The 24,964-nt window shown below is 42.0% G+C and overlaps 1 protein-coding gene across 1 annotated transcript in view; it reads left to right on the top strand.

Moving 5' to 3' along the window:
* Nucleotides 1-15,033, top strand: part of lrrc75bb (leucine rich repeat containing 75Bb) — a 28,622-nt gene extending 13,589 nt beyond the window's left edge. The window contains exons 3-4 of the mRNA XM_010877548.3: nucleotides 633-745; nucleotides 12,631-15,033. Coding sequence (XP_010875850.2) covers nucleotides 633-745; nucleotides 12,631-13,351 — 834 coding nt within the window. The 3' untranslated portion in view covers nucleotides 13,352-15,033. The remainder of the gene's footprint in view (nucleotides 1-632; nucleotides 746-12,630) is intronic.
* Nucleotides 15,034-24,964: the final 9,931 nt, after the last annotated feature.

Here is a 24,964-nt window from a genome sequence, read left to right as displayed (position 1 = left end):
ACAGCCTCACTTCTGATAGGATCAATGCTAACTACCCAACAACAACATCCTCAATTCTCATAACCTCCACGGTAACTACCCCATGACTACAGCCTCACTTCTCATAACCTCAAATCAATGCCAAAATTTCACAATTTCTGCCAGGGTATGCAAACTTATGAGCACAACTGTAACAGCGATTGAGAGGCCATAAGGGATAATGCCTTGAATGTATATACTAGTTGTTTTCCCCAGGCTATTAAATGTACTTATTGTGTTTAAGACTACCTTAAAAAGATTTGTTGTAAACAAACTAATTGAAAACATGGATTCTGTCGTATTCTTGGATACCATTAATTCAAGAAACTTTATACATGTACTTTATACTTATGCAATGTTCACCACCTGGGGTATTCAACCTTTTCAAAACAAAGGTCTCAAATTATTTTTTGTGATGCAAGAAAACAAAATAAACATATTGTTCAATATATTACCTCAGTTCAGAATGTCAAACAGAGCTGTCACTTTGATAGCTCCCGTATATGAAAGCCAGACACTTCCAGCCCTTTAACATTCTTCTGAGACCTTTTTTAAGCCGTAGCCGCAAACAAAAGAGATTAGACTGTGTGCTTTTGTGTATCTGTGTGTTACAGGAGACAGACACCCTGAAGTCTTCTGACAAGATCTGCAGACAGCTGATTTTCCACCTGACCCCTCACTCCAAGTGGATGAGACAGAGCGTGCCCAGGAGGAAGTCGCATGCCTGGTGAGTCTGTCCGGCTACCCGTCTGTCCATCTGTCGCTGGCACGCTCACTCACTAGAACAGCTACTGCCGTAACACAACCGCAACCAAAAAAACAAAAAACAGCTAACAGCAAACTGACACCAGAGCGATGACACAGTTCGCACGGCCCTAAAACCTACTTAGGCTAACCAATGTCCCTGAAATGGAGAACGTCTTATGTTCAGCGAGTGTGCCAGAGGTTAGTTACTCCTGACATTAGCTGCGGCCCTTCTCTTAAAAATACCTGCAAGGATTGAATGTGTTTGAGTTTGATATGGCAGCACGGTCTGTCGCTAAGTCTCCCTCATTATGGGCTTCTATAACAGGCCTGTGTGGTAGCTTAACATTATTGTATTCGATATCACATTATGTTTTTCTGGGCAGAATATGTTTGTAATATGTAGATGTTCCACACCTCCCTGCACAGCTTGACAGCTGTCGTAGAACTCCAGTCCTACAGATATTTATCCAGGAATAAATGAACCTGTCTATCCTAATGAACAACAGAAACAGATCGCTTTTAATGAGAAAGAAAAACATCAGCGGTCCAGCTCAGCAAATGCAGAGCAGGAAAATGCTCTCCCGACTCTAATTGCCAAGCAGGTGCAAAACTGCATGTTAGGGAGAAAACAGTCTAATGATCTTCATGTGTTTTCCTCTCCCTGAGCGATTAACCCAGTTGGTAAGACGTTTGACAGCCCATGTCTTATTGTTGCAATATCTCAGAATAATTCTCTACAATAATATGGCTATCGCTCCTGCTGTGTTCATTAACAGGCTCTGGCAGGCTGCTCGCTGCTATCCGTCCATCTTCTCACAGCCTCCACTCTAACTACCCCCAGGGATGCAGACAGACTCACTTCTCATAGCCCACAACAACAGCCTCACTTCTCATAGCCTCCACGCTAAATACCCCACAACAACATCCTCACTTCTCATAACCTCCACGCTAACTACCCCACAACAACAGTCTCACTTCTCATAACCTCCACGCTAACTACCCCATGAACACAGCCTCACTTCTCATAACCTCCACGCTAACTACCCCATGACCACAGCCTCACTTCTCATAACCCCCACAACAACAGCCTCACTTCTCATAACCTCCATGCTAACTATCCCACAACAACAGGCTAACTTCTCATAACCTCCATGCTAACTACCCCACTACAGCAGCCTCACTTCTAATAGCCTCTTTGCTTAGTACCTCAGGTACACAATATTACTTTTTATAGCTTCCACCCTAACTGACCAAACAGGCAGCCTCAGTCAAAATGCTTTGGAATCCTGTCAGTACATGTATTTTTAGGTCTGAAGAGATGCAGAAGACTAGGGAAATTTGTGCTAATACTAGTTGCATTTAAAAAATTATTCATATGGTTTCATTGTTTCATTGAGCTACATATTGAGTATGCTTACTGATGCTTTCCCTCATCCATATCATATCACTTGCAGGCTCAAATGCCTTGTCTCTTTATGATATGGAGCAATCTTCACTTTCTATCCTTCTGACCCCTCTGGTTCTCTTGCTCCATTTCATGTTGGTTTTATTTTTTCTTGAATACATTTTTTTCATGGGTTTCTCCTGGAGGATTTTCCTTTCTTTCCTTAAAGAGTCCATTTTGTTCAACAGTTGTCTCACAGAGGGCACAGAGCATTTCTGTAGTCTAAGCTGGAGCTCTAGGGAAACCTGTGTTTGAGAGAGACAAAATAAGCAAGGAGCTAGTGAGCCAAGAGAGGGAGAACACAAAGATGGAAGAACCCCTTTACTTCTTTAATTCCTCCAGCTTTGCCTTACAGTAAACAGGTTACAGCTGTTACTTCCCAGCAACAGAAAATGTAATTATTTTCACTGAAGAGATGGAACAGAAAAAATTATTTTATTTGTTTATGAACTCACACAAGACCTTGTTTTATTTCTTTAGTCAGCTTAGCCCTAGAACATTGTGAAATGTACTGAGTAATTTTTGTCTGGGATTGTTCTCAGTAGTGTCCCTTGAGAACTCAAAGTCCATTTGATTTATGTCGGCAATAACATGTTATAGGGTCTCTTCAAACATGTTGAGAATATTTTTTTATATGTGTTGGATTGAACATTACTGAACTTTTTTCACAGAATTTTCAATATTTCAGTATTTTTGGGACTGCTATCCTAGCTTCAGTGTTAGCTGCTATCATGTAGTTGTAAGAGACTAGAGGTGAGAGAACAAAAAGTTTTGGTAGGGATATAGGATTTGGGCATTACCTGAAAGATGGGAGGGGCAGTTCCCCTTGCTGCTTTGTAGGCAGAGACCATGGTTTCATAGTGGATCTAAGCTTCTAATGGAAGCCAGTGAAGACAGCAGAAGAGAAGGATTAAAGTGAAGAACTTGAACAAGCTAGCTGCAGAATTCTAGATAATTTTCTGGAATTTGGTGGCACATGCCTAGAGTTCTACTGTTGCAGTTGGCTTTATGTGAGATGCCTGGATAACCACCTATGCTGCTTCCTCTCTGAGGTATGATTGTACCCAACGAATGTTGTGGAGTAAGAAGTTTAGTTGATAAGGGAAGAGAGGAATGGGAGGAGGGCTCCAGAGATGATCTGTTGAAGGGATGAAGGAGGGATGGGGTCAAAGCAACAGGTCATTGGTCAATCAGACATCACTAGTTAATTTGGAAGCAACAGCGAATGTCATCCCAAACCATCAAGCTTTCTATCGACGCTCTTCCCCCCTGCACCAAGAATACTCAGTCTTCAGTGTTCTACTGACAACCTCGCCTCTCTCCTTAACAGAAGCATGGTGCCTTCTCTCACCTAGCTAAATAAAAAGGGGAAGAAGCATTTCCTTTAGACAATCAAGTGCCATCCTTAGCATTTCCAATATATTGAATCCTAGCCAATTAGAGTTTGAAAGTTCTAAATGAAGTTATCAATTAGTTACATTCTCTTTACTGTTGAATGAATGCACATTGAATATATAGAGTATGTGATTCTAACGATGGCTGATATGCCTTGTAAGGTCATTAACCATACATTTTCTGGTTAAGATCCTGAGCCGAAAAGGTAAAAATGTATCTGTCATTGTACAATTGAGCAAGGCACTTTTCTTTAACTCTAATGTTTACTTTAAGTCATTTTGAAGAAGAGTGACTGAAATGTAAATGTAACCCAATTGTTCATATTAAAGTTATATAATAGGGCAATTATTTGTATTAACTCATACAGATGCTTTATCTGCTGTGTGGGTCAGTGCTTATTTGAACAAATCACTGGCAATGTCATGTATGAATTAGAATTACCATAGAAGTAAATTTCTATCACAACACCTACTCACTATTTCATTCAGTTATATGAATGCTTGTCATAGACAACATGTAGAGGCCAAGAATGCATTATTAACTGCATAATTAGCTTTAGGTAAATGGTGAAAAGAGTGAAATACTGGTGAAAAGAGGGAGCTACTGGTTCAGAGTGCTCTCGGGGTGTTAGCGCAGGTCTTATCTGCTGTTGGTGTGGGTGAATATCATAAATCCACTATAAGTCCATCTGCCCTCTGTTCTGCATGTTAGGCTGTCCGCCAGGGGCTCAGACATCTCACCCAGACCTGACGCAGGCTACAGGGTTGGAGGATTAGGTTACACCTGGTACTAAGCAGGGATTTCACAGGCTGTTCGTCTCTGCTTTCCCTGACGCACGGTTGGCACACATTCAGTACACTATGCACAAACACACACCCACTCCCTTTCATTTAGCAGATGAACTTATATGCTCTTATACAGGAGCAGTTAGGGTTAACTGCCTTGCTCAAGGACTGAGTGGCCACTAGTCTACGCACTTGGCCACTAGTTTTCGCCCCCACGTCTACGCACTTCATCGTATTAATCTGTGACATGAGGAAAAAGGTTTATCCACAGCAGGTGGGGCAACAGGTGGGGCAACAGGTGGAGCAGCTAGGGTTTCAGTGAACGGTGGTTGTTGCACATCCCATGCTTCTTTATTGGTCTTGCTTGCCTGTCTTGTCCCTTGTGTTATGTTTTTCATACTTTTTTGGAGAAATAATGTGGGACAGACCTAATCTTACACAACGACAATATGTTTTTTATTTTTTACAGATAATATAATGTTCACAGGAAAAAACGACTGAAAAAAGAACCCCCCACCCCGATCTCATCTCAAGCACTCGCAATGTAATTGTAGCAGGCCTTGTTTTATAGCTCACATATTCAACGAAGCATGCAGTCTTATATGCAATTTTACATTGATATACTTAGGCACTTCAGGTTAATTAGCAACGCAGCTCCAGAGAATAACTCTGTCATGCTATCACTACCATTACCTCTTATATCACCAGCATGATTCGCTAACTCCAGTAGACTCATGCCAAACCTGTTCATGATACTAAAGCAGTTCCCCTTCCCTGTTTTGAGTTACACCACTCATCTGCCTGTTGCCCCAGCGTCAGCTGATGATTGTGTTTGACCTATTTTTAGACAGGCTCGGCAAGCAGACTGCAGGGTTTCTCATACTGGGGACAGTGAACATACATGGGGTCACTTTGAAAATGGGTTGCTAAAGATACTCTAATAGAATCAGGCACGCTAAATGGAACCCGGGGTGTTTAAAACACTGAGGTTTCTGTTTTTGTCCTTCAATTGTGCCTGTTTTGAAGGATGATGAGTATTAGTGTTAGTGTATTATATAGTATTATGAGTATTATGATTCCTGGTAGATAAAACTGTCAGGTACATATGTGTTTCTTCTCTATGTGTTGTGTTGACAGGATTAGGCAGGAAAACAGACTGTGGGAAAATGAACATCACCAGTGATACTGATATTTTCTGCAAATGATTGCCCGATCATGCTTACCTTAAAATGTTGATATTATTACCAGTGGGTAAATAACAAATTTTGACTGACTGTTTTTACACTGTGGGGTTACAATTGTTTCATATCTTTTATTTATCAACAAATAAAAAGTCCACATTTTTGTGAATTAATTACAAATACAAAATAGAAAATAGGTTATTGATTGAGTATTCATCCTCTTTAGTCAATATTTTGTAGACACACATTTGGCAGCAATTATGGTATGAGTCTTTACTGTACATCTGGACACAGCAATTGATAGCAATTTGAGTGTATGTTTGGAGTAATTGTCCAGCTGGTAGATTAATCTTTTCCCCACTCCCAAGTCTCCCGCATACTTAAGCTGACACTTCTCTATACTTCGCTGTATCCATTTTGCCCTCTATCTTAACAAGATTTCCAGGGCCTGACGTAGAGAAGATTCCCCACAGCATGATGTTGCCACCACCATAGTAGGCATGGTATCCTCAGGCTGATGTGCAGCGTTATGCTGACGCCAAATGTAGCACTTAGCGTTTTGGTCTCATCAAACCATCTCATTTTCTCCCACAAGCCTTCTGGCAAACTCCAGCCAGGATGGTGGACTCCCTGACTGGTGCCCTTCTCACTGGTTTTGAGAACAGCCTGTTCTAGACTGATTCACAGTTTTGCCATTTTCTCTCTATATTTATTAATACTAGACTTAACTGGGGGTTATTCAGTGTTTTGTAAATGTTCTTATATCCTACCCTCGATTGGTGCTTTTAAAGAACTTTATTCCAGATTTGTTTTGAATGTTCCTTTATATTCATGTTTTTTTTTGTCTCCCAGAGACTGGTGTATTTATTCTGTATGTATGTAGATATAACAGATATAACAAATATCTAAACACATCTATAGATATACGATCTGTTACACTTAATACTAAGTCAGCATTTCTCAATAATTAACTTTTTAACAACTTTGTAAACTTATAACAAGGTCAGTAGGGGATGTTAGGCAGAATAGGGATGGGGACTTTGAGTGTATGAGAAAGGTTTTAGATACTGTATAATTCATGGCTTTTCTTTATTTTGTGTTACCATGTGGGTTCCCTCTTGTCCCTTTAACTTCCTTCAAGTTTTTGTGTTGTAATGTGTGTCATTGCAGCCTGTGTTGAGCTGCCACTCCAGCCACTGTTAGGGAAATTCAGTGCTCTGCTGGTGTCAGGAGGGCCCATAAGAAGTAGATGATTGGGGGATAATTGGAGCAATGTAGGTGTTGGTTGACACTGTTTGTCTGCTCCTCAACTATTCTCCCTTTTACTCTCCTCCCTTATTGCCCTGACTCCAGAGTCCACATGTACAGTGGATATAAAAAATCTACACACCCCTTAAAATGCCAGGTTTTTGTGATGCAAAATAATGAGTCAAAGATAGATCATGTCAGAACTTTTTCCACTTTTAATGTGACCTGTAATGTGAAGCTTACAGTAACCTGGTTGCATAAGTGTGCACACTCTTAAACTAATACTTTGTTGAAGCACCTTTTAATTTAAGCACCTTGGCATCCACCCGTGGATAGGGTGGATGGGTTAATGGAGTGTGCACTAATGAACCAAACTTTCTACTGGATGTTAGCTTCCAAGGCCTTGTACCAAAGTTCTCATATCATTTGAACCACATCCATTTGTGCAGCAATCTCAACAGCAGCACTAAAATGTTGTAAAATAGCTTAACTCTGAATAGCTTCTCTGTGGTGTCTCCCTTTGAAACCGCCTAGGTTAATGAATATATCTTAGTTCCCTTGGGCTGCACCACAGACATGATATGGAAAGAAAGAAGAAACATAGAGCATGATAGATTAGCAAGCAGAATACCCCGGTTCTCACCAGGCTCAACCACCCCAGACCATGTATAGTACAGATGCCCAGAGGCAGAACCGTCTGGATCAATACTATGAGTAAACAAATCAGGATGACAGCATTGATGAAGCAGACATTGATCCAGCCAGATCCCTGGGTCTCTGGGAACCCACATCCAATGTTTCTCAAGTGCCTTTATTTCATCCGGCTAAAATGAGTCAAGTGTGTCTTTGCATGCTCAGCGGAAGTTTAGCCGACTGGAGGAAATGTACATTTGTGTTACCAAGCAAGGCCCTTTTGCCAGGTCCCTGAGAGCCTAGCAAATTGCGTCTTATTAATGTCAGTGTATTTTCCTTATATAGTAAGGGAAAAAAAATGTATGAGTTACTTGTATATAGTGTATGTACAGTAACTAAGCGTAATATACACACCTCTTCTTAACACTTTGCTGCCTTATAACATAATATAAAATGTGAATACAGAATACTTCCAAAAGATCTAGAAACCTCATCATTTTCCATGTTAACAATGTTTTGACTGCATGTGTCTTCACAAACCAGAATTATTATTTGGTGGAATTAACCTTTGGCAGCCATTACAGCTGTTAATTGCTCAACCCCTGTAACTTTGGTTGGGAATCATTGATGAATAACAATATTTAAACTTGTGTATGATTTAAGCAGACTAAGGTCTGCTTAAGGAAAACTCAACACCTCTTGGAATGCCATGTTCAGAAGGGTTTTCTGTTTCTTGTTACATGGGCTGTGCTCCTATTATATTTATTTTTATACTAACAAATCTTGTAGTTACAAGCTCCTGTCGGTTACAAGCACACCCATAAAAAGCTGTCAGAATACTTATAAAGGGATCAGAAGTACCTCAACAGTACTGGCCTGTGTGACGAAGTGATAAGAAGCAGTTAAAAAAGGAGATCCACTCAAAATCTTCCATTAGGTTTGCTATGAATTTCTTTAGAAATACTGCAAGACAACAGCAAAAACACTAAATGTTTTGGCATAAATGTATAACTACAGGTTTCAAATACAAAATAAGATAGTCAAACCATGGTATGGTTCTGCATTCCATCAGCAAGGAAACTGGGGACTTTGTTAGTATCAAATCACACAAGAATGGAGCAAAGCATCTGCCTCCGAAAACCTAACCCTATGAGAGTTTTCAGCAAGATAATAACAGTCATTTTCATGCAAAAGGCATAGAATACTCTTTACTATTCAGGTTTTACATTGTGCAAAACGTGAGTGTGCTAAAGTAATTTTCTTTACTTCATCCAAACTATTCACGGCTCCGATGTTTGCCAAAGGTGCATGTATAATAGGCAGAAATATGTGAAGCATGTGCAAGATGTCGTCCAATCATTTTGAATAGATTCTGCTATTAAAGTGCAGAGACACAGGTCAGTAGCACTTAGACTAGGATTCATTCAAACTAAAAACATTTATGAAGCATCTTTATTTTATTTGTTTTTCCCATGCCAGCACAGTTCTAATTCTGAAAAGTAAAACTGTGCCTGTGAAGGAGGTTTTCCTGCTGGTAGTTGTGGGTTTTTATATATGCCTCATGAGCAGTATATTAGGTTATTCTGAACTTGATTATTTCATCATAATTACATCATAAATACAGGAAATCAGGTTTGATTGAGCCCTTATCTACTATACACTATGCCTCCTTTCTCAACCTCTCTTTGCACTAAGGATTCATAAGGGTAGACAAAGGGGAATTTGGATTGTGTGTGGGTGGACAGATAATAAGATTGTTGCACCATTTGTTTTCATCACTCACCACCCACCCCCAGACACTTTGGGTGTTATGTGAAAAGTGTCTCTTAAAAGTTGACAACATTTCCTTCCAAAACAAGTTTTCCGGTAAAACATTTTTATCCCCCCCCCACTTTCAACCATTGCACACAGATTGGGTACCCTGAGAGAGTTCATTCATGACAGACCATTTCTGAGTAAACTGAGGGGAAAATGTTGGCTGGGACAAAGGAAGCCAGTCCTGATGACCGTTAATGTCCACTAGGAGATACTCACTGTCTCCTTTAGCTTCAGTAGGTCTAAAACAGTTGCTGACAGACAGAAGAAGAATGGAAGAGATTAAAGAAGAGGAAGAGAAAGGGTTAAGATGTAGTTTATAGGTCCACTAAGTTCTGGCCTGGAATTTCTCAGAAGTACAAAGAATGAACCATTAAAAGAAAAACACCCATTACACAAATATATGCTACATCCTGAATGCAAATTTCACAAAGCTGCTGAAATATGAATTCTGATTTGGCTGAGAACTGATTTAACATCACGTTAGCTGTGCTGTTGTGACTGTAGAGCCGGAGGTCTCTGTTATGTGTGCTGGATTTCTGGCGGCAGGTCATGAAATGGATGTTATTGTTAACTGTGTTGTCTCCACCAAGAGCTGTTTGAACTGACACTGAATCACAGGTGCCGATTTGATCTTCTTTTTTAGAATGGATTGTTGGTTGAGAAGCTAATATCTTTAGTTCTGCCTTTATTTCCTACCAAACATCTCATCTTTATACCCCAGTCTTTGATTTTGAAGTTCTTAGTACCGACACACATTTCCCTTGTATAGACAGTAGAGGTGGGCATATAATGAGACACAGGGTCCATAGTCATCCATATATTTCCCACTGGCAAGGTTGGTTATGAAAAGCAATCAGCCAAAGCTGATAAGCCTTCTTTAAAACACCCAGTAGATGACCACAGGGGAGTCCGTTGTCATTTGGATCCTGTTGCTGTTTCTCTTCTGATGGAGTGGATACATGGACATACCTCACTCATTGGCGGTTAAATGAGCCATAATACACAAGACGCTCCTTGATGTTAAAATGCATTTTGATAATTATGCAGTCAGTATCAGGCTTCCTTTGAAGCCCTTTGTCTTTTTTGTGTTGCAGAAACTGCAGAATGATACAGCAAACGACAAGTGACTGCGTTAACTAACAACTCAAGCAAAAGCTTTTTTTTTTTCTTTTCTGTTTTATCTTTGGGTAGCAGCGGTCAATGGTGGAGGCTGTGTGTGAGAGAGGTTGGTTGTGCCCATGAGTCTAAACAGACCGGCCCATGGGCCTGTGGGTGGCATTCTGCCCACCTTGCTGGGAGGCAGTGGTATTGGACGGCGGTCTGAGAACGTCTCTGCTGCGGAGCCTCATTAAAACAATATTCCAAAGAATATCCCCCTACACCACCCACGCTGTCTCAGTCTAACGGGAACAGGCTCCTTCCTCCTTTTTCTTTATATCTCTCTCTTTCACTCTTTCGCTATCTCGCCCTTTCCCTTCTCTGTACTTTCGCTTCCTTTCTCTCTCTCTCCCTTGCTCTCTCCGCCCACACAGTGAGGTGAGAAAGCAGGCCGCTTCGTCAGGAACTGGGAAATACCCACATCCTCTGAGCCCCCTATCTGCCAGAAGACCGAAAGGCACAAAACAAAAGTTGATTCATGGCTCCGCTGGCTCAGGAGGTGTATCCTACATCTTGCAGATCTCGCAAAAAAAACAAAAGCCCCAGAGCCACACTGCTGAGGAGAGCCAGGCAAGACAGATGGGGCTCCCTGGCGTTTAGATTGGAGAGCGAAGGAGCAACCAGTTCATGCCAAGGAAGTTTAATACCATATAGAGGCATGGCAGTGCAGATCATATATTTCTATGGGGAAATCAGCCATTCTAATCCATGGGGGGTTTTAGACAGAGAAAAAAAGGTAATAAGATAAAACCAAACCTTACAGTGCAAGATATCAGGCAGAGCGTTAGAAAACAGCTCAGGCTGGGAATGTAGAGGATGAACGGGATGGTTGGTAAGCGAGGAAAGCAAGCTGGGCTTCAATTGGCTGCTGCTGCCAGCATTTCCCGGCTGCTATGAGGACCACAGGCAGCCCGTTTATGAGGATCCTACTCCTACACAACCTCTGCGCGGGGGAGAGGATAGGGGGATTTGGAGTGCAGTACATCCTCCTAGTCAAGCTGCCGCACCAGCCGAGGTCGGGAGTCCCATAATGCCCAATGCATATTGGGCCACCACCCAGGGTGCACAGCCAGCAGAGATGTCCTTTACTCATGGCCCTCTAACAACACCCAGGTACCTGCTATGTAATAAGGTTGTGACTAAAATATATAATATAATGGGGGAAGGAAAAAAGGGAGAAAATACTTGCTGTGTGTTCGTGTGTGTGTGTATATATATATATATATATATATAATATAAATAATTAAAATCCTAACATATTTTTCCATGGTATATCTTGAGGCCTTCACTCCAGTGCCACCCCCGCAAGACACCGCTGCTTCATAGCTTTCAAATGAATATTTAATCAGTCTGTGGCAGGGAGCCGGTTATGTTTGGTGCCTATATTTTAGAGCCAGCAGCGGTTATGATGATACACTCTGATAGAGTCAGATGTCCAGTAGCACCACTCTTCTCAGTTTGAACTCTCCGTTTGCACTCCTTCAGCCTTTAGTGTCCAAGTTAGTGCCATTAGTGCAAACGTTAAGACTAGAGGGAGGACAGTCGCTTGTCTGGAAAATGCAGCGGACCTACGGTTCGAGTCCCCGTGTGGGGCATGTTCTTGCTGTTTTTTCTCTGGTCCATTCATTAAAAGATTGATATGATAGCCCTATTCTTTATTTGCCAACAGCACAGACCTCTTTTTAAACAGAGTGCTCCTGTAGAGTGGAGTTGGTTTTAAAATAGATGGGTTTGAGTAAATCCCATAATCAGCAGTTCCAGTTTGATGCCTCTTTGCCCACTGACAGCTCCATGGAAGAGGACAGCACAGCCAACATCCGTCATGCCCTGTGGAGAGTGACATTTGGCCTTTTTTGGGCTGTTCTGATGGAGAGAGAAACCATACTCCCTCAGTTCCTCTACATTTAGTTTTTATTGCCTGGCTGCATTGGAACTTGCACTGCACTGATGCACCTGTTTCCTGTTGACATCCACAGGTCCCCATGATCAGGCTTTGTATATCGGTAAACAAATTAAGATTTATTTTCTTCAAATGCTGGAGGACACCAAATTGACATTATAAGAGGCTTGGTTCCAGCTTTGATAGACCTTAATGGCCCTTCTGTGCTCCAGAAAAACAAACCAGGACATGCAAACAGGATTGGCTCTTCAGTTCTATTCTCTGCTCATCATCTAACAGTATGCGGTCTTTCCTTTCTCGTAGTCTCAAAACCACCCTGAAGAAGAAGCTGACCAGCGACGTGGTCAACCTATCCGGTATCCCTCTGTCTGGTCGTGACGTCCACCGGGTGGCCTGCTACCTGCAGAGCTACAGCGACACCCTGTCAGCCGTGGACCTCAGCTTCACCGAGCTGCAGGACGAGAGCCTGCGCCTGCTGCTGCCCTGCCTCGGGTCCATGGCCAAACTCACCACCCTGGCCGTCAACGGCAACTGTCTGACGGTGGGCGTGTTGAAAGACCTGACGGAGGTGGTGAAAAACCCCCGGCAGTTCCCCAGCCTGGCCTGGGTGGACCTGGGCAACAACGTGGACATCTTCACTGTCCCACAGCCCCTCCTGGTGGCCCTGCGCAGACGCTTCGGCCTCCGGAGCAGCCTGCCCACCATCCACGAGTACAGCGAGGCGCAGGCCTACCGCGGTTACGCCCTGGAGTCTTCGGTGGAGGAACCCAGCCTGTGTGAAGAGGAGGAGGGGGGAGAGAGAGAGGAGGAAGAAGATGGCCTGGAGCCGGAGGCTTGGGGCGTCGGGGGGGGGGGGGGGTGTCCGCAAACGTGGCTCCGCGCTGTTATGAGAGGTGACGGGTCGGAGTCAGTGCCGCCCTGGAGCGTTGTGGTTGGACAGTCCTTTGTACCCTTCTGTACCCTCACCTGCCCCCAGGCCTTGCCTACCCGTGTCAGCATGCGTCACGGCAGCGGGAGAAGCTAGCGGCCACCGAAACGTGTCGAACAACCAGTAGGAGAAGGCACGCCGTTGTGTTGTCCTTTTGCATGTACCGATTGACCTCCTGCGAGTTTGCCAATGCGTTGCTACAGACGTTGGCCGTGCAGACAGTGCAGTGACATCGGTAACGCGTCCTCCTGTGGATGTCGTTCTTCACGAGCAAAGCAATCGTACGGAACAGGGACAAGACAGGTTTGATTTCCTCTGACTGTTGTGGAGTGCCAGAGTCAAGTGGTTCCTTCCTAATGTGAGGAGGTATGGTGATCTCCACGTAGCCCATGCTGATTGACGTGAGGGTTGGTCCGCGTGGGTTTTATTGCACGACACACACTATTGACCGAACGCTGATTTCAGAACAGATGGTTTCAGTCATACATCCAACAGAACTCCATTTAACCAAGAGGAGTTTTTCTTTTGCAAGTAGAGCGTCCCCGCGGAGGCTGTGTACCTCAGAGGGTGCCTCAGCCGTTGGGTTGGGGTCAGGTTGCCCTGGGCTGGAAGCTGGGGACAGGCCACGCAGTCTGTCTGTCCGGCAGAAAGAGATGAAGTGAGGTCATGTTTGGAGTGACCGGACACAGATGGTAGAGGGAAGAACAATTTGTTTCTCATAGCAAAACATGGTTATCTCTCCACGATACATGACAATCGATTTGGGAATTGTGCCATAAAGAAATAAAATGTACCCCACCATTTTCAGTGAACATGCACAGTATTGAGATGTTGGATGATGAATTTGTTTGAAAAAGAACTGTGGATAGGGTTGTCAGAATACGCATTTTCCACATAAACATCTGTTATTTTTGATGTTCTGTTCAGCGTTCATCTTGAACTTTATTTTGTATTGTTTTTCCAAACCGACATGACTGTTTACTGCAGCTCAACAACAGAAAGATAACATTATACTGGAATTATTTCTTATTGTGTTTTTTGTGTTGTTGTACTGGTTTATGCACCTTTGTGGTTTTAAACATGGGCCTGTGTTCACAGTATTTGGTATGTAGAGTGTTTAGGACAACTCTAAACCTACCTGATGTTTTAAACATGGGCCTGTGTTCACAGTATTTGGTATGTAGAGTGTTTAGGACAACTCTAAACCTACCTGATGTTTTAAACATGGGCCTGTGTTCACAGTATTTGGTATGTAGAGTGTTTAGGACAACTCTAAACCTACCTGATGTTTTAAACATGGGCCTGTGTTCACAGTATTTGGTATGTAGAGTGTTTAGGACAACTCTAAACCTACCTGATGTTTTAAACATGGGCCTGTGTTCACAGTATTTGGTATGTAGAGTGTTTAGGACAACTCTAAACCTACCTGATGTTTTAAACGTGTGCCTGGGTTCACAGTGTGTGTGCTATGTAGTGTTTTGAACAATTCTGACTGAACCTACCTGATGTCCTCTACAAACAAATGAGTTTACTTGTTTGCACTTTAAATGTAAGTACAAGTCAATCACGTCACACATATCCAACTGAAGATCCACTAGAATGGAGCAGTCCTGAATTCAAACCACTGTAGTCATTACAGTAGGACTTCAAACATACTTCCGCTCTACTTTTCCCAACTCGGTCTACAGTAACGACAGTTCTTTTTTAAAACAATGGAGTATATATAATGATTGTTCTTGCTTACTGTAACAAAATAAATACAATGTACAATTCAATTCTACCGGCATATGTGGTCATTTCTGTTTGTTGAAGTATAAACTACATACAGGAGCTGCGCATTAGAATTCTGTCTGTCGAGCAAGGATATGTCTCCCACATTGTTTAATGTCTTTCCAATACATCAGACGAGCTCCGTGCCAAGGTTTGTGTTCTGTCTGAAATCTATTCTGCAAGTGTTTGTTCATACAGGAAGTACTAGTCTGTACATAGAATGGCAAATCATCCGGGTACACCTGGTCACGCTCACTGTTGTGTTACAGGAACAAGTTGTAGCTAGTGATTGAATGGTTTAGCATTGCTTTCAATATCATTTCCTAGGCAAACAGCTTATTAAAGCAATAGTATTGTATCTAATGTCAAATGTTTTGCTGCAGGGTACATTAGAAAACCACATTCCCATGTCTCAAGTGTGTCTGCTAACACAACAAACTAAGATGACTGACTGTATGTGAGTCTTGCTCTTAGCAACGACTCTGGGAGGACCCAGGACAACACCATTCATGTTGTTAATGGTCAGCTAAGCTCCCATTGACCAATGCTTACAATACCCTATTCTGAAGGGCAGGTAAGTGAACAGCGAGGGACAACCCTTGTGATACATATGCAATAAGCTCTTCATTCACATTTTATTGCCTCAAATGTTTTCCTCTTGTTTGAGCTCTCTGTGTTCTCGTGTTGCAATGTAATTATGTATTTGTTGTTATGGTATTCTTTTTTTTAAATCACGTATTCCAAACATTCAAGTATCTTTTTCAGTGTCTGTACTCCACCTAGTGGAGATATTGGTCCTGTTGCAGCGGGTATGGACAATGGTCATAAACCATCGCATTACATTTTAACCCCACACTGACCTGACCTTCAGAGACACAGGACTGGTTCACTATTAATAACCAAGACAGGAAATGTATGTTGATTTACCCTAGTACAATCTGTTTTTCTATTCACACAAACACAAACAGATTCACTGTGCCTTGTAACTGAAATGATGGAAGGAAGGAGGTTGTTTTACATACATTTATGTAAACAAAGTCAGACAGTGGATTTGCATAAATCAACTGGATTCTCCAATAAAACTACAATTTGTACATATGGTTTTATACCACAGAATTGGCCTCATGCGCATTGGTCTTCACATCATTGATATGCATTAAATGTCAGAAATTCTCCTATCAGTCACAATGTTTTTGGGTTTCAAAGTTACCATTACCTAGGTAACTTTGGTTAACCAGCTTTGAGTCACAATGACTTGCTGACATTCGTTTGAGTTTAATTCAAACCTTGACTATTGCTATAATGAATATCTCTACTGTCTGATGTTTAACCATTGCAGAGGTTTTGGGCCTCCATATCACCTCAGAATCCATGACAGAGATTCCCCGTCAGCACAGGAGACCTCCACCCACACATAATGAATGAAACCAACAGGACATGTAAGCAGTAAGACATGAGGGTGGTGTGGTATGCTCTCTAAGGCACCACCCATCACGGAGTGCCGGGACATAACAAACCCCCAAGATGCCTTATTGCTATTTTAAACTTGTTACCAATACAATTAACCAATGAAAGTGATGTGATTTCATATCCATGGTTTATAAGTCTATCTATAAAATCTCTTCTGCAAATGTGGCCTTTATCAGTCTTCGCCTGGAGAAACTAACAGCCGGCCTCTGTAGCTGGATGGTTGTGTTTATAGAGAATGAACAACCGAGTTTCTGCTGTGAAGATAATGTAAGCATGTTAACACTGTCAAGAATACAGGGTGGCCAAAGACCTTTGCCCTTTCCCCAAAATCCTAACAAAATGGTGACAAGATCAACATTAGCCTGTGAGTCCTACTAAGTTAAAGGAAAAACTTTAAAACATTAATAAGATTACGCTATTAATCATAAACCAAGTTTGTTATTGACTGCACGTTTATATTTTTGTGTGTTTATGTGAAGGGTAATCATTTGCTTAGGGGGCGCTTCTTCTATATTCACTATAGAGCTGTCTGAGTGTAATGCTGAATGGACACTCCCCCGAACACAGGGTATGTACTGTATAAAATACTGAACTATAGAACAACATGTTGAAGTTCAGGATCACAACAGCGTATACTGTATAAGCTTAACAAAATAAAAACAATGTCATATTTGTTGTTTCTTACAGTATGAACTCAGGGCATTTCTCCCCTGACTATAAACTCAGGGCATTTCTCCCCTGACTATAAAGCTGTTACAGTTTTTCTCAGTCGTTTTGGCTCATTTCCAATAATAAATGAGAATAATAAATAACAAATCTCAATTAGTTTCTTGCTCACACCAGATTAGAATTTCTCATTCATGCAAGCAAATTGCACATGTTTTGGCACATGTGTGCAAAAGAGTAAGTACAATTGTCTACAATTTGCACAATACCTACATGCACATGGCCTTCTGATCAAATCAAAAAAACATCTTAACATTTTGATAAATAACTTTTCATTTTGGTGGCACTGGCTAATTTACTGGCACAAAAAATAGGTTTTGAAGCATGAATTCAATGTTTTGGTGAATTCCTACAATTTGAAGATATGCCATAGAGTTGTGATGTCCCACGAAACTGTTGAGACGATTGTACTTGCAGTTTAGAGAATGTTAAGACTGTTTAAAAAAAATTTGCCAAAACGATTGAAGAAAAACTGTAATATTCTGTTTATCAAGAACAGATGTCTTTCCTATATTATTTTCCAATATATCAGAACACGCCCGGGTTTGTGTTCTGAGTGAATGAGATCGATGCCCAGCCCTGTTTGAACCTGCCAGTGGTTAAGTAATACGACTATAGTGCTGAATGTGACTATTCAGCTGGCATTTGTTCATACCAGTAGTGCTGGTTTTATTGCATTACAATTCATCTTTGAATAGACCTGAAAAACAACGAGCTCCGGAGTATCGAGTAACAGCGACAAGTTGCAACTAGTGTAGTTAAACCATGGTTAAGCATTTCTGCTAATACAATGTCTCCGAGTCATCTCATATTATGTTAAAGCGATAGTACTGTATCTTCGGTAAAAAAAAAATTGCTGCAGGGTACAATTGCAAATAACATTCCCATGTCAGTCCTCAGCAACACGTAACGATCCTTAAACCACGTGCAAGCTCAAAATCCAGGTAAGGAGTAGCACAAACAGGGACACCGTCATGTTTCACACATCTCCATGTATTACCTTTACAAAAAACGACTGCCGTTTTCAAACTGCAGTAGAGATGTAATGACTGCAGTCAACTACAAAGCATCTTAGTGTTTAGTTATCGAATCTAACGTTTTTTCCAGTATTATCTCTAAAACTTGGAAAACCATTCATCAGCTTCTGACATGAGGTTGTAATGCTACTGAACGTTTCTCCAAGAGTTGTCCATGTTCGAGAAACTAATAGCATTTGGTATTTGTGTTACTGTTTTCAAACACACGGTAAATGTACTGTGAAATGTAGTGACTACGTTGATTTTATCGGGGAAAATCAATATAATTACGTTTTATTTTAGTTATTGTAACAATCTAAGAATTAAATAACAAAAAATGCTAAAACATTTCAAAATGGTTCTTGGAATATAATGTCTGTCAAGTCCAGTGCATTAAAGCAATAGTATTGTATCTAATGTCAAAAGTTTTGCTGCAGGGTACATTAGAAAATCACATTCCCATGTCTCAAGTGTGTCTGCTAACACAACAAACTAAGACTTGCACAAGGCTGGGATGGGCTACAGGACAATAGGCAAGCAGCTTGGTGAGAAGGCAATAACTGTTGGCGCAATTATTAGAAAATGGAAGAAGTTCAAGATGATGGTCAATCTCCCTCGGTCTGGGGCTCCATGCAAGATCTCACTTCGTGGGGCATCAATGATCATGAGGAAGGTGAGGGTTCAGCCCAGAACTACACAGCGGGACCTGGTCAATGACCTGAAGAGAGCTGGGACCACAGTCTCAAAGAAAACCATTAGTAACACACTATTCTGTCGTGGATTAAAATCCTGCAGCGCACGCAAGGTCCCCCTGCTAAAGCCAGCGCATCTCCAGGCCCGTCTGAAGTTTGCCAATAACCATCTGGATGATCCAGAGGAGGAATGGGAGAAGGCCATGTGGTCTGATGAGACAAAAATATGGCTTTTTGGTCTAAACTCCACTCCCTGTGTTTGGTGGAAGAAGAAGGATGAGTACAACCCCAAGAACACCATCCCAACCTTGAAGCATGGAGGTGGAAACATCATTCTTTGGGGATGCTTTTCTGCAAAGGGGACAGGACGACTGCACCGTATTGAGGGGAGGATGGATGGGGCCATGTATCGTGAGATCTTGGACAACAACCTCCTTCCCACAGTAAGAGCATTGAAGATGGGTCGTGGCTGGGTCTTCCAGTATGACAACGACCTGAAACACACAGCCAGGGCAACTAAGGAGTGGCTCCGTAAGAAGCATCTCAAGGTCCTGGAGTGGCCTAGCCAGTCTCCAGACCTGAACCCAATAGAAAATCTTTGGAGGGAGCTAAAAAGTCTGTATTGCGACAGCCCCGAAACCTGAAGGATCTGGAGAAGGTCTGTATGGAGGAGTGGGCCAAAATCCCTGCTGCAGTGTGTGCAAACCTGGTCAAGAACTACAGGAAACGTATGATCTCTAATTGCAAACAAAGGTTTCTGTACCAAATATTAAGTTCTGCTTTTCTGATGTATCAAATACTTATGTCACCACCACCACCACCATCTTCTTCCGCTTATCCGGGGCCGGGTCGCGGGGGCAGCAGTCTAAGCAGGGATGCCCAGACTTCCCTCTCCCCAGACACTTCCTCCAGCTCTTCCGGGGGGACACCGAGGCGTTCCCAGGCCAGCCGGGAGACATAGTCCCTCCAGCGTGTCCTAGGTCTTCCCCGGGGTCTCCTCCCGGTGGGACAGGACTGGAACACCTTCCCAGGAAGGCGTTCCGGAGGCATCCGAAACAGATGCCCAAGCCACCTCAGCTGACCCCTCTCGATGTGGAGGAGCAGTGGCTCTACTCTGAGCTCCTCCCGGTGACCGAGCTTCTCACCCTATCTCTAAGGGATCGCCCAGCCACCCTGCGGAGAAAGCTCATTTCGGCCGCCTGTATCCGGGATCTTGTCCTTTCGGTCATGACCCAAAGCTCATGACCATAGGTGAGAGTAGGAACGTAGATTGACCGGTAAATCAAGAGCTTCGCCTTGCGGCTCAGCTCTTTCTTCACCACGACAGACTGATACATCAACCGCATTACTGCAGAAGCTGCACCGATCCGTCTGTCAATCTCCCGTTCCTTCCTTCCCTCACTCGTGAACAGGACCCCTAGATACTTAAACTCCTCCACTTGAGGCAGGCACTCTCCACCAACCTGAAGTGGGCAAGCCACCCTTTTCCGACTGAGGACCATGGCCTCGGATTTGGAGGTACTGATTTTCATCCCCACCGCTTCACCCTCGGCTGCAAACCGTCCAAGTGCATGCTGAAGGTCCTGGCTTGAAGGGGCCAACATGACAACATCATCCGCAAAGAGCAGAGAGGAAATCGTGTGGTCCCCTTATACTTATGTCGTGCAATAAAATGCAAATTAATTTGCTTAAAAATCAAACAATGTGATTTTCTGGATTTTTGTTTTAGATTCCGTCACTCAAAGTTGAGGAGTACCTATGATAAAAATTACAGACTTTTACATGCTTTGTTAGTGGGAAAACCTGCAAATTCGGCAGTGTATCAAATGCTTGTTCTCCCCACTGTATCAGAGGGGCCTCAGAGGGGTGAATCACTTTTGCAGTACAGCTGGTTTAGATCAGTGAGTCTTTGGTTTTCTTGTTCATAATCTGATCCTGATGCTTTTCCAGACAGACAAGCACTTACTGGAAATCAAACATATGTTAAGTCTTTTATAGTTACTGTCCGTTTCATAATGGTTATAGAATTATAAAATAACACCAAACATCCCAGTGTCATTTTCACAACTACTAGCCATGTGTTTGTGCTCAGTAAGATTAATGGAGTCTGTTTTCCCAGAAACGATCTAGTGGGAGTTGATCATTTCTTCATAGTGGATATCATTAACAACACAACACTCTAAGATTTGATTTATGTTTGCCAGCACACGTTCTTTCCGACAGCACAGTGACATTTAACTCCTTACTGACCTGTCTGATGGAGGAGAGCTTGACTTGCGAGGCAGTTAGGCCGAGCAGTTTGTATTTGTTTGTTGGGGATCAGACCTTTGGCCGAGTTGAAGATATTCTCATATTCAACAAAAACTAAACAAATCGCTGCAAACATATGGTCTTATTCAACTGTACCAGGACCACAGGCATTGTCTCAGGATTTACCATGCATACAGTGGCACCAAGTGGCCATTACACTGTATTGTTTTGTGAGATATATACAGCTCCGGAACGAATTAAGAGACCTTTCCAAAAAAGTCGAAAAGGGAGGTTTTGAGGGAGGAGCAGAAGGGTTTAAATTAAGAGACCACTGCAAATTGAACACTTCGGTTCCTACGCTGGAGCTAAATATATCTGTATATACTGTATATTCTTGCACTGGTTTGTAAAAGCACTTTGTGACAACTGCTGATGTAAAAAGGGCTTTAAAAATACATTTGTTTGATTGATTCACTGCAATAATTGTTTACGTGTGTGTGTGTGTTACAGTTACTGTATACTGTACTGTAAAATGCAAGTGAACTACTGTAATAGGAAGCATTACAGTAAGTATACAGTATTAAAGTACATATAGTATGTACTTTTTAATGATTAAGGACACTGTTGTTCTCCCAACATTCGACTGCACCCTTCGAGCAGCCTCTGCCTTTGTAAGGCCATGTTTGAGAACCTGGCCGACAATAGTGGTCCTTATTTAATGGGAAACATGCCGGTGTCCTTGGGTTCTTCTACCTCTTCCTCTGTTTGGCCTCTTTACCCTGCCACCATGCGTCCTTGCTCTTCTTCTTCACGACTGTTGACCCTGTTTGTTTCCTGGTGGTCCTTCCATTGTCTGACACTGTAACACTGTGTTGTGCTCTGTGTGTATATGCTTGCCAGGTGGAGGTTCCTGAGATACACCTCTAAGCTATTTTAGAGAAATGTTTGATCGCTGATTGTTCTATCGCTATACCCATTCTCCTTCATTAGTGAAAGTCAAGATTCACCTGAGAGCAATTCATTCATTCAGGACACATCTACAAAAAAAAGTCTAATAGCAATGTACAGAAAATATGCTTGACAGATAATGACACCTGGTTCAACCATTTGGCTTTTAATTACTTATGCAATGAACTATTGCCTAGATGTTTTTGGGGGAAAGACTATTCAACAGAGAACCAGTACAATACATTTTGACCTGCATGCCATAAGCAATTGATAATGTAGAAAAACGCAGACAGTTGTACAAAATCAATTGCATGAATGCATCAAATAATTGCCAATTTGTTCAAAAGAGTGAGAAATTGTTTTTATGATGCACAAGTGATTAGATGACGTGGAGGTTGAACAGGCAGTTTTGAGAATTTCAAATGATCTGAGAAATGTACCAAAGCAACTGAGAAACCTACAAATGATTCCTTACCAGTGTATTGCCCTTCACTGGTTTTGGATAGAGTTGTGGCTAGAGTTAAGGTTATGGATCTACCAGGATATAGATCCATAATAGCTTGTTTTGGGAGTTAAGGTCAGAGTTAGAATGGGATTTTAGGTTCTGAATTACCTTAAAAATGGTAAACATTCACTAATACTCAGATGGTGCTGCCTTTGGTACATAGAATACACATATTTAGCCTATATGCAGTATGCAACCTTGACATGCCATTATATACACCCATCTGCCATAACATTAGGACCAACTGCCTGCATGATATTGTGTAGGTCCCCCTTATGTTGCCAAAACAGAATTTAACTCATTGTTGTGTTCCTCAAACCATTCCTGAACCATTTTTGCTTTGTGGCAGGGCGCATTATCCTGCTGAAAGAGGCCAGTGCCATCAGTGAATACCGTTGCCATGAAAGGGTGCACATGGTCTGTAACAATGTTTAGGTAGGTGGTACATGTCAAAATAACAGCTTCATAATTGGCAGGACCCAAGGTTTCCCACCAGAACATTGCCTAAAGCATCACACTGCCTCCACCGGCTTGCCTCCTTCCCATAGTGCATCCTGGTGCCATGTGTTCTCCAGGTAAGCGACACACACGCACCCGGCCATCCACGTGATGTAAAAGGAAACGTGATTCATCAGACCAGGCCACCTTCTTCCATTGCTCCGTGGTCCAGATCTGATGCTCATGTGCATCTGAAGCATCTGAAGCACCTTCAGCCCGAGTCACTTTATACATCTGAGTTCTTGTTTTAGCTTGTGTTTCTCCAGTTGTGTTGAAAAAAAAGCCCTTGAGCTGCGCCCTGTCCCCATCTCCTGCCACCTTCTATGTCCCACTATAACATGAGTGTGTGTGTGTGTGTTTTGTGTCCACATTTTCCAACATTTCTAAGGAACAAACATCCCCAAATCTATAGTAAGACAAGGGAACTTTGACTTTATTTTATTTTGTTCTGAACAGGCATCATTATATTCCACCCACGAGGGCAGTCAACCGTACAGTAGCTCTCATAGTGTCCCCACTATTGAACAGCTCTACAGTATATTGTGTTTTGAAAAATAAAATCTGAAAATTACTCTAAATTAATGAATAATATAATACAGAAAATACCTGTATTTAGCCCCTTTGCTATGCCACACCTGTCTGAATTGTGGTGCAAGCAACTGTCTTTAGAAGTAATGTAATGCGTTGAATGGGGTCCACAGCTGTTTCACATGATTTCATGTTAAATACATCTGTCTCTAAGGTTAGTAAAGTTCTTAACAAAAACATGAAGACTAAGGAACATACAGAGCAAATCCAATATAAGGATCTTCAAAGGCACCATTCACCATGGGGGGGATCACAAATGCAAATGGCCTCTAGGCCTGCAGATGCTGAGCAAGAGAGGGAGTTGCTGCAGAATGGATTACATCACCACTACCCACTCTGTCCCCAAGGGGTCACTACTGTACAGCACTGGCAGCCTATCAAACTTCACTCAGCAGCACACTGATCAATGTAGTAGACCAATGAGATAAGTCTACTAGAATATAGAATACACAAAACAAGCATTATGTACACCAACAGCTGGGTTAAACTATTCCAAATAGTATTTGAGTATCTGATGCTATATTTTCTGTATAAATCATTTTCCAAAATTGCCCAAAACAGACAGTATGTTTGGGTATTTTAATGTTTAATTTTTTCATTGTTTGCCAAATTGGGTAAAATGTATATTTTGATACATTATAGTGTTTTAGTGTTTCATTTGTTTGTGTATTTCCAAATATATTACATATTTTAAATAATTGGCTACTTCTCTTTTCAAATAAAATATGCCTGAATATGCTTACTTTAAATGAATGAAAGTATTTTTAAATACCTGAAGTAGGAGTATTTGAACCCAGGTCTGCTACTAGCTACATTTTATAACAATGCATCTTTTCTTGAGGTTTATCCTGTCCATAATAAATATTTAGCGTTTCAGAAAATGTTGACTTCTTCCTTCTGCGCTATTTATAGTAGGAGTGTGTGTACATTACCATCACAGTATTAACCACATTACAACATGCAGCCTAATAGCCCATAGTACATCAAGCAGCCACGGTCAGCGCTGCCTCCAGTTTTTTGCTTCCTGCTTATTTTCAGGGCTCCTAAAGCTATAAATTCACAGCTAATCACATTAAGTGATGGCAGTGTAAGAGAACAACGCCGTCTGTTAAATGCTGCAGGATTCGTTTCGGCAGCAAACATTGCAATTTGATTACACGTTAATGACGAGGTGAGTGAGATCAAATGTCATTCAATAATGTAGTGTTTCCAATGGTTGAAGGTGGAAAAATTACTGGGCTGGCCC

This window comes from Esox lucius, chromosome 14, assembly GCF_011004845.1.
Source record: "Esox lucius isolate fEsoLuc1 chromosome 14, fEsoLuc1.pri, whole genome shotgun sequence".
Classification (NCBI taxonomy): domain Eukaryota; kingdom Metazoa; phylum Chordata; class Actinopteri; order Esociformes; family Esocidae; genus Esox; species Esox lucius.
Note: the sequence above shows the minus strand (reverse complement) of the source record. Positions and strands in the feature narration are given on the sequence as shown.